The sequence below is a fragment of the Antedon mediterranea genome, chromosome 11 (genome assembly GCF_964355755.1).
Source record: "Antedon mediterranea chromosome 11, ecAntMedi1.1, whole genome shotgun sequence".
NCBI classification, from domain to species: Eukaryota; Metazoa; Echinodermata; class Crinoidea; order Comatulida; family Antedonidae; genus Antedon; species Antedon mediterranea.
Window position 1 is genome coordinate 2,175,634 of NC_092680.1, and position 16,687 is coordinate 2,192,320.

At 33.2% G+C, this 16,687-nt stretch overlaps 2 protein-coding genes across 5 annotated transcripts; one reads left to right on the forward strand and one right to left on the reverse strand.

Moving 5' to 3' along the window:
• Positions 1 to 3: 3 nt before the first annotated feature.
• LOC140063258 (ribitol 5-phosphate transferase FKRP-like) lies at positions 4 to 3,597 on the forward strand. The gene has a single exon (XM_072109790.1). The coding sequence runs from the start codon at positions 88 to 90 to the stop codon at positions 1,702 to 1,704; it is 1,617 nt and encodes a 538-aa protein (XP_071965891.1). The 5' UTR covers positions 4 to 87; the 3' UTR covers positions 1,705 to 3,597.
• Positions 3,598 to 3,655: 58 nt separating this feature from the next.
• On the reverse strand, positions 3,656 to 16,461 carry LOC140063257 (dynein intermediate chain 2, ciliary-like). Of its 4 annotated transcripts, XM_072109785.1 has the most exons (21): positions 16,351 to 16,461; positions 15,726 to 15,806; positions 15,395 to 15,451; positions 15,233 to 15,280; positions 14,928 to 15,008; positions 14,709 to 14,835; positions 14,153 to 14,179; positions 12,955 to 13,040; positions 12,533 to 12,553; positions 11,328 to 11,462; positions 10,740 to 10,841; positions 8,982 to 9,153; positions 8,318 to 8,479; positions 7,729 to 7,976; positions 7,366 to 7,455; positions 6,992 to 7,079; positions 6,347 to 6,578; positions 5,729 to 5,831; positions 5,240 to 5,373; positions 4,790 to 4,844; positions 3,656 to 4,163 (listed from the first exon to the last, which is right to left on the reverse strand). In XM_072109785.1, the coding sequence occupies exons 1-21, from the start codon at positions 16,378 to 16,380 to the stop codon at positions 4,077 to 4,079; spliced, it is 2,166 nt and encodes a 721-aa protein (XP_071965886.1). In that variant the 5' UTR covers positions 16,381 to 16,461; the 3' UTR covers positions 3,656 to 4,076. The 4 variants fall into 4 exon arrangements, with proteins under 4 accessions (XP_071965886.1, XP_071965889.1, XP_071965888.1 ...); XM_072109788.1 differs by lacking the exon at positions 14,153 to 14,179; XM_072109787.1 differs by lacking the exon at positions 12,533 to 12,553.
• Positions 16,462 to 16,687: the final 226 nt, after the last annotated feature.

A 16,687-nucleotide genomic window follows, 5' to 3' on the forward strand; every position in this document is an offset into this window, starting at 1 on the left:
CATCAACATCATCAGTAGAGATTCCAGAGAGTGAACAAAGTCATCATCATTTTACGCGGAACATAATTGATAATTTGATAATTAGATATGCGTTTGTCGCATAGATGGCAGAAGGTTCTTGTTTTGTTTACAGTCTTAAATTTTCTATTTATGATCTATCTATTATCGAGGAAACAATGTGACCCTGCATTTTTGGACAACCATCACGCGGATGAAAGGCGTTTGTCAGCCGAACAAGATAACCAGGTTCAGCTATATCGTGATGAGCCTGAGCCTAGGAAACGTAATGATGGTGACGATGATGATGAATCAGATGATATAACTTTCATATTTAGAGAATTTGAATTTGAAGATAATTGTATTAGTAAGAGTGATCAGAACATTGCTGAGCATTTTCCAAACTCAAATATTTTAATTGTGACTGACCGTAAACCGTACCCACCGTTATTTAACTTAAATAAAAGGACAAAAATAGTGACGTTACTAAATGAACCACACCGTAATATTGCTGAATCAAGACCTGAAAATTATATATTAACAAAATATGTAGTTATCGTACCGGATGGTATCAAATTTTTTTCTGATTCTAAGTTAAAAAGTTTTGTAAATGCATTTAAGGAGTTAGAGAATACGAAAGAAGATGTTAAAATTGGAGCGGCTGGATTGGAACAACTATCAGAACGTGAAAAAGAAGCATCTTGTGAAAATCTTAGATTTGATTATCAAAATTGGACACTTCATTATAGTTACTCGTACAAAGAAACATGTGATTCTATACGTGGGAATCACGTTGTCGTGATGAGGACGAGCAATTTTCACCTGCTAAGCGCCCCCTATGCACGTCCTATTTTAAATAGTTTATATATACAAGCTAATCTTCATAAATGGAAGGTACACTTTTTTAAAGATATAAAATTTTACATCGATGATTGCCATAGTCGTGACGACCAAATAGCGTACAGAAAACAACAAAATGAAGTAATGCGTTTGCGCAACATTTACAAACAATTTGGTGTCAAACTCGTCATTCACAGCGACAATGTTCACAATTGGTATGGTTGCAGTAAAACGAGCGATCGTTGTTTTGATACGGTTTACAACGACATGCCAGAATACTTATACGAGAATCATTGGACACCCCCGTGTTGTATGAAAGCGTTAAGAGAAACTGCTAAACACGTTTTTCAAATTCTCGATGACTTGGATATTCGGTATTGGCTAGAAGGCGGAAGCTTGCTTGGCGCCGCACGACATAAAGGAATTATCCCGTGGGATTATGATGTTGATATAGGAATTTACCTTGAAGACGTCGATAAAATTTCATATCTTCAAGCGGTTAAAAACGGGGGTGGCGTCACAGACGACCAGGACTATGTATGGGAGAAAGCATGGCCTCACGAGGGGGACTATTTCCGTGTTCAATATAGTTCAACCAATCATCTTCATGTTGATATATGGCCATTTTATTCTAGGGATGGCATCATGACTAAAGACTTCTGGTTTGAGGATCATAAACAGGATAAGGAATTCCCAGAACACTTCCTCTTGCCGCTTGTGACTCTAGAGTTTGAAGGAATGCAAGTAAAAGCACCCAACAATCATAGACAATTTTTAGAATTGAAATTTGGTAATGGAGTAATTGAAAATGCACAATATCCTCAACCAAACAGGATTCAAATGGCCAAGGTTGAAGAAGAAAACTAAAATTGGAATGCATTTAAAATGAAGCAGTTACTGAATTCTTAAAAATATGTCACCCTGCTTTAAGCTCTGTCTACACTATCAAACTAGTTTGACAAAAAAATGTGATGTGCCCAAATATGGTAGTAGTATGCTTAAGTATGATAGTGTAGACAGAGCTTAACAAAGATAGTCTATTGATGATTCACAACATTACAATTTTTTTCCCTTTTAGTTTAGAAATGTTGTCATTTTCATCAGGAAAACGCATGTTTAATGGGCCAATTCATAAACATTAAATTAGCCTTGAGCTTGAGGCTAAGTAGACAGTACATCCTTAATCTCTGTCAACACTATCAAACTAGTTTGGAAACAAATGTGATGTGCCCAAATATGGTAGCGATATGCTTAAATATAGTAGTGATATGACATCATCATGTCCATATATGGGCACATCACATTTGTTGTCATAAAGTTTGATAGTGTAGACAAAGCCTTAAAAGTGGCATGTATGTGCTTATTATCATTCACAGTTCATTTGCAAAGATCTTATTGCCATGATAAATTGGCTTAATATTTTGGTTAATGTAATTTCTACTTCCTCCGTACGTAGTGACGAACAAAAGATATGTAAATGCAAGCTGAATAAAAAACTTTATTAGATTATAAAAGTCAGGTGGTTCCTTTAAGTGGCTTACCGATCGGGGTTCAATTTACTGTCAAATATGTCCGGATTTTTTGTTAGGATTGTTTTATTTTGTTTTTAGGTCGACCATCTTATATGTTTCCCATATATGATTCCCATTTTTAAGGATAGTGAATGAATTTGATATGGTATATTTCTGGCAATTTTCCTAAATATATTTTATTTACATTAGATATAAATTTAATAGTTCACAATACTGAAAAACATTTTTTTTTTAGATCTGGAAAAAAAAATGGTTTTGACAATTTATTTTGTCTATTTGAGAATATGTATGCACAATTTATGTGATTTTTTTTTTTTTTAAGAGGGGTTTGGTGGAGGGTAGGTCTATGCAGTAGTTGATTTCCAGGAACTTGATCCTGCCGAATCACTTATCACTTATCCTCAATATCACATTACTCAATGATACATATTTATTCTTGACATTCACTTTTAGGAACTTTTGAATACATTATGGCCTTGACTGTTTAGTACACTGGCAATTGAGTTGGCTTTGGCCTCTTGTTAGCCCACATACATCTGTTTAAGAAAAGGAAACAAGTTGCTGTATTACAGGATAAATATGATTACTCATCAACAGTCCTCAAGCTGAGTTCTTACATGTTTTAGTATCTTACCAACAAGTATAAGTAACACATATTAGTATTTACAATATAATTTAAAAGCAATTGTCATCTAAAGCCTTGTCTACACTATAAAATTGTATGTGACAAAAAAATGTGATATGCCCATTTATGGACATGATGATGTCATATCACTACCATATTTAGACACATCATTACCATATATGGGCACAATACACTTCTTTTGTCAAACTAGTTTGATAGTGTAGACAGAGCTTTATAGAGATGTGATTTTGTCATTTAAAGCTCAATAAAAAAAAAATCACAGTAGATGTGAACATTTTTATCAGATTTCGATTATAAATAAAAATAATTTTCTGGTAAATTCTTTAAACAGGAAGACAAAATATTAAGATGAAATACAGGGTTATTTATAGCTTATGACACAATCAAGGATTGTCCTCTGAATATTAGGTGCTTCCATATTTATGAAATAGATAATTCCATTTTGGAGCTTCCTAAAGCTCTGTCACTATGAACTAGTTTGACAAAAAAGTGTGATGTGCCCAAATATGGTAGTGATAATGATATAGTACTGATATGACATCATCATGTCCATATATGTGCACATAACATTTTTTGTCATAAAATTTGATAGTGTAGACAAAGCCTACAGCTTTCACAACAAAATAATTACACACAAATATTACAGTCAGAAATTGTTTATTTCTTGGTAAACATACCAACACTCAATCTTGAAATAAAGTCTATAAACTAATATTTACAAATAATAAAAATGGATTCAATTCAGATTCCTCAATAAGAGTTTGTTATATTATTATTATATTATGAAATTTTATCACTATAATATGTAAATAAAATATTTAATATTTATTTATTCATAAATAAATTCAGATATATTGAATCTATTTGATATAAAGTTCTTAGGTAATTGTGATCCAAACATTGTATTTTCTACCATATAAAATAATGGAAAAAAGATTCATCCAAACATTCAAGTCAAATGTACATGACTGTACAATTGGACGGAAATTCAAGGTGGATATTCGGACATAATAAAATTCTGGTAGTACTTTGCTGCAGCATAATTGTAATGGCGTCACTTGTCACTTCTTGTTGCTGTCAATCGGTTCCCTGACCAAGTCAAGTAATTTATTCATTTTTGCAATTTGTTCCTCAAGCCCTTCCTTTTTCTACAAGAGAGAAAATAGAAGATTTAATTTATGTCAAATTTATGTATCGCTTTTTAACAATTACCAGACTGTCCCAAAGCGCTTTAAATAAAAATGGGTGAGAAAACAGATTGAATTACAATTATGACCTCACGTATTAAGGGGAGACCTTGATCTTGTTTTGTTGATGAAGGGGTGGGGGGAGGTGGGGTCTTTACCAGACCATGGCTATGATTGCTAGGCTATGATTGCTAGAACAAATATTAATAGTTTGGTTCTAGAGAGACTGGAAAAAATCTGTGTGTTATTTTATCAGTCTACAATCTATTTCATTCTTCGCTCTTTCAAAGCTATTAATTAGCCACTAATAGACAGGAAGCAATGCTGAGTGAACTAGGGGTATTTATAGATGCACAAGATTACGTTGGATGACAAGTGCAGCATCTCACAACCTTGATTTAAGGAATCATTTTATTCATACTACAAAGGACAAGTAATTGACCGTACATATTTTCAGGTTCAAAACTGATAGCTCATAAAATTATACAAGGGCTGCAGCGTCTATAATTAAGCTAGTACTTGGATGTGTATACTCGTATGAATGACAAGTGTTATATCCAACCACTTGCAGTTGATGAAAACCTTACCTTTGGATTTTTCTTCCTCAAATTTGGAGATAATTTCATACTTGTAACATAACCTCTGAAAATTAATGTTAAAACATTTGTTTTGAATCCCTTTTTATCAGATTGGGACATATGGCCACGGTCTTGTGGTTTCTTTATTTGGCAAAAGGAAAGTGATGTGCCCATATATGTACATCATGATGTCATATCACTACCATATTTGGGCATATCACTATCATATTTGGGCACATCACTACCATGTGTGGGCACATAACCATTTTTTTAGAGCTTTAGGCATTGATTACAATGAGGCTAAAACTAATAGGATAATCCTAAATACAATAATAAAGTGTTGTTATCCACTAATAAAATGTTATTAAAAACAATTCCTGTAAATTCAAATGATTGATTTACACAATCCTATTTATAGTGTCTTACTCCATGTTTGGAATTATAAAATTTAGTTCTAACCTGTCGTCTCCCACTAAAATAATAGGATGATCAGGGTTGAAGACAATGTGCGTCAACTTAGTTTTCTTCTTCTGTACAACAGCTTGCTCACAAATTGGTTCATATTTGTTCACACTCAGATCATAGACATGTACCTATTTGTGACAAAGTCAAAAACAAAATGCATATCAAATATATATCCACACAATCTAAAGCTCTGTCTAGACTATCAAACAGTTTGTGACAAAAAAATGTGATGTGCCCATATATGGACACGATGATGACCATATTCCTATCATATTCGGGCACATCACATGCTTTTGTCAAACTAGTTTGATAGTGTAGACAAGATTTAAAGGGAGTGGTACGTATTCTGAAGCATGTACTGTACAGTATGTGCAATGTAAAGGAAATTAATATTAATAATTAAAAATGGATCATTTGCAGGAATAGCATTTCAACCTCTGCCCATCCACCTTTCCTCACGTTAACAAATGTGTTAATACATACCTTGCCATCTGCAGTAACAGCTGCAAATGTTGTAGAAGAGTATGGTGCCCAGGCAACATCACCAACTGAATTACCAAGGTCAAAGGTGAACATTGGCTCTTTCCTGCAAGATAATTATTAGCTTATTCATAGATCCATTCTAAAAGATCTATCTATTTTAGTACTATGTTCCTTTTGAAAGTGATCAATGCATATAAAGAAAAGGACTGCTATTCCTAAAAGAGTAGAGGGTCCTGTGAAATCTGACCTGCACTGCTTAAATATTTGTTTTTCAATCTAAGGACAGATATTAAAACTAATATTGCACTGTAAATGTAAAGAGACAGAACAAAGCACATGAATGGAAGATGGACTACGCCCACTTCCACTCCTACAAAAACAAAGTGTTGTTTGTGGCACAGATATGTGATCATATGTGATAAGATAAATAAATGAATTACTTGGGATAAGTATGATATGGACTGTAATTCAAAGGATCACAAAGAAGCACATGTCTGAATATGAATGGATGGATTATGCCCACCTACAAAAATTGCTATTTGCGGCACTGCAGACTGTGATATATGATAATATTGTATGTAATTGTATATAATATGTGATGATAAATAAATGAATTACTTGGGATAAGTGTGGTCCCAGATCTTGACACTCCAGTCAGCACTGCAGGATAAAAAGACATTAGGATGGAAGTAGTTCCATTGCACTCTGTACACTGCCATGTGATGGGCATCAAAGGTATCCAGGAATTGGCTGGAATACGCCTTCGAACATTTATGTATTTTGCCTTCTTCTGTTCCAACTAAGAATTGGTAGTCGGTCTTCTTATGGAAGTCAAAGCATGTGCCACAACCTATGAATAAGAGAAAAACATGGTTCAGAGAATTTAACCTGTACCACAACCTATGAATAAGAGAAAAACATGGTTCAGAGAATTTAACCTGTACCACAACCTATGAATAAGAGAAAAACATGGTTCAGAGAAGTTATCCTACTGTCTATGGTTTAAACCTGCAGGATCCACATAGTGTCCCCTCAATAGAGGTGTCCATGAATAGGGATTAGCATTAGTGTTATAAAACATACAGTATGTCACCTCTTTTGTCTCACAGGAAAGTGTCCCCTTAATAGAAGATTTCCCAAAAGGAGGGTTCTATAAGAATGTTGGACAGGTCAGAGGTATAGGAAGCTGAACTAAAATCCTATTGACACTAAAATTTTAGTTAAATCCATAATGACCTCGATTTAGTAGTAGAGCTAACTTACTTAGTGTTGTGATTTGTGTGCCTTCTGGACCTTCTTGTATGGAATCCTCTAGTTTTAACTCAATGACATCAGTATACGTTAACTCATTCTGAAAATAACGTAGACAGAAATCTGTTAATAGTGGATTTTTTTAAAGTGCTGCAATAAAAAATAAAAGCCAAATATTGTATTGTCTTAACATAAGTATAAAACAACCGATAAACGTATGTTCTTAAGCTCTGTCTTCACTATCAAGCTACTTTCACAAATAAAGTTTGATGTTCCCAAATATGGTAGTGATATGACATCATGTCCATATATGGGCACATCACATTTTTTTTGTCACATAAAGTAGTGTAGACAGAGTTTTAAACACGAAAGAATTATTGACATACCTTTACAAGAGTCCATTGCACTACCCTGCCATCAGATGATATTGAAAAGAAATTGAGGTTGTTATCCAGATCATCTTTCTGCCAGCAAATCTAACAACAGAAATCATTTAGTTAGGAAGCTTTCAATTTGCGAACTATACATATTGTGTCATTTACGGATCATTTCAAAATCATTCTACTGCAGTTACTGCAGCACTACCCAAGACGTGCCAAGGCTATGTTAAAGAATCCAGTGAGGAAGCACATTCCAATGTCTCAACTTGTTGACAACGAATTAACATGCGATAACTAATTTTTAGGTTGCCAAAGATGTTTGTTTCCATACGTTGAGGAGAATAAACCACTAATTTGAGATGTTCTAACCTGCCAGACTGGATCTGTATGTTTTCCTGACTTGGCTGTGCTTTGGTACATTGGCTTTGTACTGTCATTCGTAAGGTTAAACACTGCCACCGATCCATCGTAAAAGCCTACAGCTACTAGGTACGGGTGTTCCGGATGTATATCTAAGCACATGACGCCGCTCTCGGTGTCATAGATGCATTCTGGGAATGATGGATTCTTAAGAGTGTAGAGAAGTAGTTTACCAGGAGATTGCTTAACAAAGTCATCTGAAAGAGAGAGAAAAGCTAAGTTTACAAATTGTCCATGTTTTGCTTTAGAAGCCATGCAACACATGTCCAATTTATATTTGTGTGTGATCATACGTGACAAAAATTACAATGTTTTCAAGGCACCCATGTACATACAAACTATTCATTCCTGAAGATAAACTAAAACATATTAAATCACAATCATGGCCATGTCAATGGGAAATATGCCTTGAAACATAGGGAACTAGCCTACTGTACTACTCCAGAGTAAGGCTTATTTGTGTACCAAACATTTCAATGTCAATATAACTTTCAATCAATGGGACAACCTAAATATTTTGTTTAGACTGACTACGTACATGATCCATGTCCTACAGCAAACAAGTCCTTATATTTCGGGTTCCAGCAGAGTGACGTGACAGCTAGCCTCTTAGCTTTGTCATATGAAAATTTCCACAACGGCAGAAGTGTACCATCTTGGTCTCTGTACTCATCTGAAACATCTTCCCAGTACTTGAAATCTACAATTTAACAATAATTCAATATTCATATGGTATGGATTTGGTACACAGTAATATGCATGCTTTTCAGTGCCAGGTTTCCTAGTTCATATTAAGCTCTGTCTACAATATCAAACTTTATGATGTGCCCATATATGGACATGATGATGTCATATCACTACTATATTTGGGCATATCACTACTATATTTGGGCAGATCACACTTTTTTGTCAAACTAGTTTGATAAGGTAGACAGAACTTAAACACACACTCATGGAAGGAAATTTAGTGACTTCAGAAAAGCCTTCTGTTATTAATTTGTTAATGAACACTGAGCTCTGTATGGTTGTGTCATTTTCTCATCAAAAAGAATAGTAAATGTTTGAACTATAAGTTCCACTAAAAAACTCAGGAACTAGTTGTCAGAAAAAGGTGTTGAAAAAGGAACCGAGTGAACAAACGCATTATGCATAAACCAACGCTTTTAATTCCTGATGAATAAAATACTCATGAATGAACATACCCTGTGCTATATCATCATACGTATTTTGGTTGACCATTCGCTCAACAATCTTAGACGCTTTTGATATTCGTGAAATATCGTCTGATTGCGTCTCCAATGCGGTGACTTTCTTTTTGTTTTTGTCGTCATCCTTCTTCGATAATGATGACTGTTTCTTTTCTTTTGCTTTTTCCTAAATAATTTGAGATAATAAAGTTTATATGTTTGTTTTACTGACATTTATTTTGTATTTTATATTTAAACCAAATCAGGTCATATTAGAAATTTTATATTCTGAAAAACATCTCAAAAAAATCATTCTAAAGCTCTGTCCACACTAGCAAACTTTATGTGACAAATATGTGATGTGCCCATATATGGACATAATGATGTCATATCACTACCATATTTGGGAATATCACTACCATATTTTTTTTGTTAAACTAGTTTGATAGTGTAGACAGGGCTTAAACACAAAACACTCATTGAAGGAAATTTAGTGACTTCAGAAAAGTGAAAATGTTGGCATTAGTTAGAAGCTCTTGAATTGTGGACTGACTATGATAAGATTACAACATAAGCTTAGGATAAATATAAAACAAAATTAGGAAATATTTAAGCTAAAATTAAACAGAAATAAACATAAGAAATATTCTAAAATTTGTTGTATTAAACACCAATTAATATCTGAAAATAACCTAAAATTTGAATTTAAACAAATCGACGCATTTTTCAAAAACTAATAAAGTATAGTTTGGTTTTTGTCAAATTGTTATTAGGTAAAATAACTGAATTAAATTAATAATTAGAATATTAAAAATGAATTAAAACATTCTGTGTTAGTATAATCAGTACAAAAAAAAAAAGGTACAATCACAATTTTATTTTAAAAAAGGTTATAGTTGGTGCAAGTTTTGAGGCTGACTCGAAACAGCAAGTGCTAACAACAAAGAGGGCTCTTCACTATACAATATAAAATAAGCATATATAAGCACAAACAAAATCACAATTTCGAAAACAAAAAATACTAACTTATTAGGGACACTAATAAAAAATGGCATAAAAAGTTATAAAAAATGTCAAAAGAAAGTTTGCAGAAGATAAAAGGTATTGCACGAAAAGAAAGGGAATAAGGTTAAGGAAAGTGCTTTTCACTGCAAATAAGTTTTGCAAAAAAAAATATACCTCAGCCTGCCATGATCCCAACACACCACCATTAATAGCAAAATATAAGAAACAAACAATAACAACAAAATATGTGATATAATTTACTTTTCAAACGCATGCTATACTTTTATAAATCAATAATAGTTATAATATATATATCACTTGCAATGATGAAGGGCTAGTGTTGCCTGAAAGCTCTGCTAACTTTTCTGACTGTTTTACTTTATCGTTTTTATTTAGCTTTTCGCTTTTTTTTTGTATCTCCATTGAGATCCAGCCACTGATACCCACAGCATTGTCATTTTGTATCTCCATTGAGATCCAGCCACTGATACCCACAGCATTGTCATTTTTTCAGTTATTTGCCTTTGGATTTATATATATGATATAGTTAATATTAAATACTATCACAATTATATGTAAAAGATTAAAAATGTTATTGTTGCAGATATGAAAACAATAACAGCAATATTAATCATATTTAAAATCTCTTTTTGCAGTTTTAGCAACATAAATGGATGGTCTCATTTCAAACCATTAGCAAAATTATATCCCATGAACCAATCATGATTATTTAGTCTAAATTTAGATTGAAATATGACCTGTACTGACCTGTCGTTCCAGATCCTCAATGTAGGCATCATATATCTCCCATTGATTGGCAGTGGCGGAGAAGTTGGCTCTTGGCGGAGGTTCTGTCGCTGTTCCTCTCTCCTGTTTAGAAAATGTCAAAAACACAATCAAATACAATTGTATAATACTGTACAGATAATCTATGAAAACTAGAAACTCTCCGAAAACCAGACTTTTGCACTACCCTACTTTTTGGAAAACCAGCCATGTTATGCCAGGCCAAAGGCGTCTTGTGAGACCAAAATTGGTCAATAAAAAGGACCTCTCAGTCATGACAGACATTATTGATACATATTGAATCATTATCATAACAAAGGCAAATGAAGTAACAGCCTCTTCAACAGGTAAGACAACTCAGAAATAACAGAGTCGCGCTATTACGTGTCTAGCTTACCTGGATAGATCGACACAGCTTTGCTTTAATCTCTAGCAATAGCTTCTTACACTCTCAAACACAATGTACGGTTGGGCTATAGTTCAATACAATAGGCTATTGTTTTTCCAGTTAAGCTAGCACTCATAGACTACCAACATGATTAATAATAATTAATATGATTTGTTGCTTACTCTGTATGGATTGTTATAGGTCTGTGAGGCTCTTTCCGAAAAATTGAATTGATTTGTTAGTTTTCCCGTCTCAGAGCCTTTACCAGGTGCTGGAGTAGTGCCTTCCTCCTCTTGTTTCTCCCCTGCCTCCTCAGCCTAAAACACAAACAAATAATACAACAAATCAGACAGATTTATGATGAAGGCTTAACACCAGAGTTGAACATGCAGTAGTATAGTAGTACACTGAAGGTTGTAATCTATATAGCTCTGTCTATACTATCAAACTAGTTTGACAAAAAAAAGTATGATGTGCCTAAATATGGTAGTGATATGTCCTAATATGGTAGTGATATGACATCATCATGTCCATATATGGGCACATCGCTCTTGATTAGAAACAAAAAAATGAATTCAGACATCACAGCACACGTTTATGATTATTAAGAAAAAAGATTGTGTTAACATCACTTGATTTTATCTCAGAAAATATGGCATAGCTACTGAAGGAAGAAAAACAAGAACTAGAGATTTTTAATTATATGAAGTTATATATATGGTGCCATTGGTTGGTAAACATGCAATTGATATGAATCCCTAGGTCATTTCATTCTCCACAGCAATTATGATCACAATAAAGTGAGTGAGTGGCTGAGCGGTTAAGACAGTGGAACCATAATCACGTAGCCATAACATCGGCAGGGGTTCGAGGCTTACTCACTCCATGGTTCTGGTGGTAGAACGAGTCTTCTCGGATAAGGACTATAAACCGTAGGTCCAGTGTACACAACTTGCTCGTGTGCACTTTAAAGAACCTAGTACATCTTTCGAGACGAGTAGGGGGTTACCCCGGTGTATTAGTACATCACAGCCACTGATCACCAACTGGGCCCTCTGGGAGATCAGTCTTTGACTGAAGAGGTCACTCAGTATAAAGATAAAACAAACAAACAAACAAAACAAACAAAGAAAAACCTACTAATGAATCATAAAGAATAGAAAAACACACTTTGTTAATAGAATCCTAACTTAAATCAGTACCTCTTTGTTTCAAACTATTTTTCCAATGACTGAAATGTCATTGTCATCTAATCAGTGATAGAAAGAATTATTTAAGGTATGGTTAGTACAGATCTTATATTTAAATAGAGTACACATTAAACCATTGTTTAGTAGATTTAAAACATCTTTTATTTGATCATAGAACTTTCACACTCATCACTTACTTTCTCAACTTTCTTTTCGGTCTTAAAGAAAAAAACATTGACAACATGTAAAAGACTAACATTAGGATAGCTGGGAAAAAAGTTAAATAAAAAAGAAAAAAACATACTTTCAGATAAATATATCCAAGTTTTTGGGGTTGCATTCCTGTGTGGAAATTAGGCTAGAAATTATACTTTTTAAATGAGTGGTTTTTTTCTATTTATTTAACAAAATATTTTTCTACATTTTTTAAAATGATTTATTTATTTTTAATAATTTCTTCAACATTTTTTTTTTTTTATGAGTATTGATTCTAATTGAACAATTGTAAAACTCCAAAATGTATCGTAGATGGAGAAGCATTCTATATACTTAAGTTGAGAGTTTACGATTTTTCTTTTTCTGCATTTTTTAAATAACAAGAAATTGAATTGAATTGTACCTCTCCTTCTGGCTTTTCTGCTTCACCTTCTTCCCCATCTTCTTTCTTTTCTTCATCAACTTCACTGATAGCTTGCTCACTTATTGCTATTTTGAAAGAAATTAAATTTATTATTACAAAAATTTCTGTTGATAACTACGCAGAAGGTGAATTCTGTGTCAAGTTTGGTTCTTCATTATTACTCATAATTCGACAGGTGAAAAATTGTATTATAATTCAAACAAACTCAATATGGTTGGTATTAGGCCTTTGATAACCCAGTGGCTTGAACAAAGATTGTTCTTTTCTTGCGACAACCGGACGACTTTATTTCTTGTTGCTACATCACTGCAATATAAAGATCTCTAATGAAGATTGAAACGATCTAAAGTATATACACTGTTTAAGTAATCAATTACACTTTTTCAAAAACTGTTCTCATTTCAGTCAAGATATTGTTAATATGACAATAACTTATTCTATGTAATTTAGATGCAATGAAGTTTGCTTGACATGGTCATGAAATAAAAAAAGCAGTAAAACGTTGATGAAAGACTATGAGAGCTGTAAAAACATGCAGTATAATCAAAACAAATTAACAACAAACAAATCTTCACACATCACTTTTAACATTAAAACATCCCAGAATGCAACATTTCGCAGTCACATGTACTTCTGGTTCCTTGCTATTGTACATTACGTCGTAGAGTTTGTCTGTTGACAAAAATGTTAAATACACAGTGTGCACCCTATTTTGCTTTGAAGCTAAGCTATGCAACATGGAGATTTACAAATAAATGTTAAAATAAAGCAAGGCATACACTCAAAAACTGCACAATAAAAAGCAAATGAGGAATTTTATTTGCCACTGATACACAAACCATGTTTCAAATTAAAACTGTAGCAGTGGCGGATTCAGGATTTTGAAATAGGGAGAGAGGGGGAGGGCAGGCAGGGCCTAAAAGTAGTAAATGAAGTGTTGAACTTAATTTGATGTCCTATATTTGCATTACAATTTGTGAGGGGGGCTTGGTCAGCTGAAGCTGAATCTGCCTCTAGTACTGTAATGGGATATAATAGGAAAGGACTGTATTCGTATTGCTTACATTATTGAATTTTTAATGTAACCGGTGTATTTAGGATGATCTTAAAAGCAAAATGCAGTTTTAATGAGATGCTGCTAATTATCATGCAAAAAATATAAATTTGCATCACATACCACTGTGCTTACTAACAGAATGACGATCTATAAAGTTAATAAAAGTAAAATAAACAAAAATATATAGTAAAAAAAAATGGGTTACAGTTTTCATAGGTTTATTAGTTTAAATGTATAGTAATAACACAATTTAAGTACAGATTAGATCAAGGAAATCTAACAGGATGCTGGAGATCAAATAGTTTATCTGTGGCTGCGACACGATCAGTTCCACACCTCTTAACATATTATTCATGATCGGTTCCCATTAGAGACGTAATGCAAGGACGTAACGCAACGTAAATGAGTTAATCAATCACAAGCGATGAATTATTCAAACTGTCGATTGTCATTGGTCAACACGCTTGTCCTTGTGTTAATTTAGTGGGAATTAAGCTTAATTGGACACTTTCAAGATCAACAAATTGTCCTCTTCACTAGGTGTGTCCTCTGAATATGAGTTTGACATTGTTAAACATATATTTTTCCCCTTGTTAATGGGAAAGTGACCTCTTAAAAAGGATTTTCCAAAAGATTCTACTGTATAAGAAGAGTTAAATAAATAAGTGATTTATACCTTCACTAGCTCCTTGTTTACTCTGCTGCCTCCTTGCCTCATCAGAATCTTTATGGATCATGTTTCCATCCAGAGAAAAATGGATGGCAAGTTGATCAACATGAGATGTCTGCTTAAAGCATTTCTCCTGCAAGAAAACAGTATTAAATAACAATGAATGAAAGAGCGAGCAAACAAATTATAGGTCTTAAAATTAATTACTTTGTTTAGTGCACTCACCTTAAAATTATACCTAACAATATTTTTTGGAGCATGGGGATTGTTAGCTGTTAAAATCCTGGTAAATTCTTCTTTCATTTCCTTTAAAAATATAAGAAAAGACAAACAATTGTTGATAAAAGTAAATAAAATAATAACAATTTTTTGGATACCAATTTTACTATAATTATTTTACTCTAGGAAGTAGAAAGTGTGATGTCCTCAAATATGGTAGGGATATGCCCAAATATGGTAGTGATATGACATAATTATGTCCATATATGGGCACATTTTAGTGGGCATGTTAGATATCAATCTATACTCACTGCTTCAGTCAACTCCAACTGATCATCTGGTTTTATAAGTGTCTTTGTCTGAAAGAGTGAAAAACAAAAAGTTATTTTATCAAAAATGTTTCATTTACATTTTTCACATTTATTAATTAGGAAAAGCTTTTTGTTTAGTGTATTTAATAACATGAACTTTACCTGCATCCATTCTTCTCCATGTACCTGATCACCTACTTCAGTCATGTCGTCATCATCCTAAATGAAAATACACAAACCAAAAGTGGTGTTGTTAGTCTATGAGTGCTAGCTTACCTGGATAAACCGACATTGGCCCATTCTCTCAGAGAAGATACCTACAACTCAAATTATTAAATATATATAAACACCCTTGTCAGATAATGGTTCATTCCATGAAAATGTGTAAGTTGCTGTAAGTGTTCCCTTATATTGGTTCAAAAATTATAAATAATCAATATTTGTAATGTACTGCAATGGTGCTCAATGGTAAATATGTCAAAGTTTATTATACCTTGATGACTTTTCCTGGTGCAATGCTGACCCGTTGAGGGCGACCAGCCTGCTTTGTTTTACCAGCACCAGCTTGTCCAGCCTTTCAAAATGATAAAAATAATTATTATATTAAATTATTTAGTCAAACAATTATTTTGGGTGCTAAATCTTGGCTCTTAATTTTAGAAGTGTGAAAACCTGAACTGTAAATTATATCACCTAAAATAATTATGAAATGGTCTTCCATACATCAGTGTTGCCTAGTTCAACTGAATTGCTCAGCGCGATTTGAAATTGTGAAACGATTTCGTTGCACAATTTTAAATTGTGCAAATCGTTCAATCATTTTGCCAGACGCATCCTGATTTAATTGACAGGATAGATGTGGCCTACACAGAGTTGTACCCACAAACACAGCATGTATTGTATGTCGGGTTTGTTCTTTTTTTTGTCCTCTACAAAATCTTTAATTAACACACAGATAAAATCCCCAGCCACTCTCAACTCTGGCTACTACAGAAAATGTTTTATTATTTATTCTTTTCGGCTCTATAAAAAAAATCATCACCAAGTCCAAGTCCAAAACAAAGTCCTACAAACAAACATAATGTAATATTATTAGTAGTATAATAGTAGTAATGTACCTGCTTTTTTGCAGCACCTTTAGGTGGCATGCTGTTTACGTTTAAATGCAACTTCTACTTCAAAATAATGATTTAATGAAGAAAAAGACCTGTTTGTAAAACTGGTTGCGATCAATGGTGGTGAACTAGCAGTCTGTTGTTAAGGGAAATAAAATACTTTAAATTGAAAATGAATATTAAATATTTGTAAAATTATCAAGTGTACTAAACGAAATTATTATTAAAATTAAAATTTGTATTTAATTTGTTAACTATAATAAAATTAAAACTGTTAAAATAAGTAATTAACTCTGTATATATAAAAGAATTATATACTGCTTCCCACAGTGCATTGTGT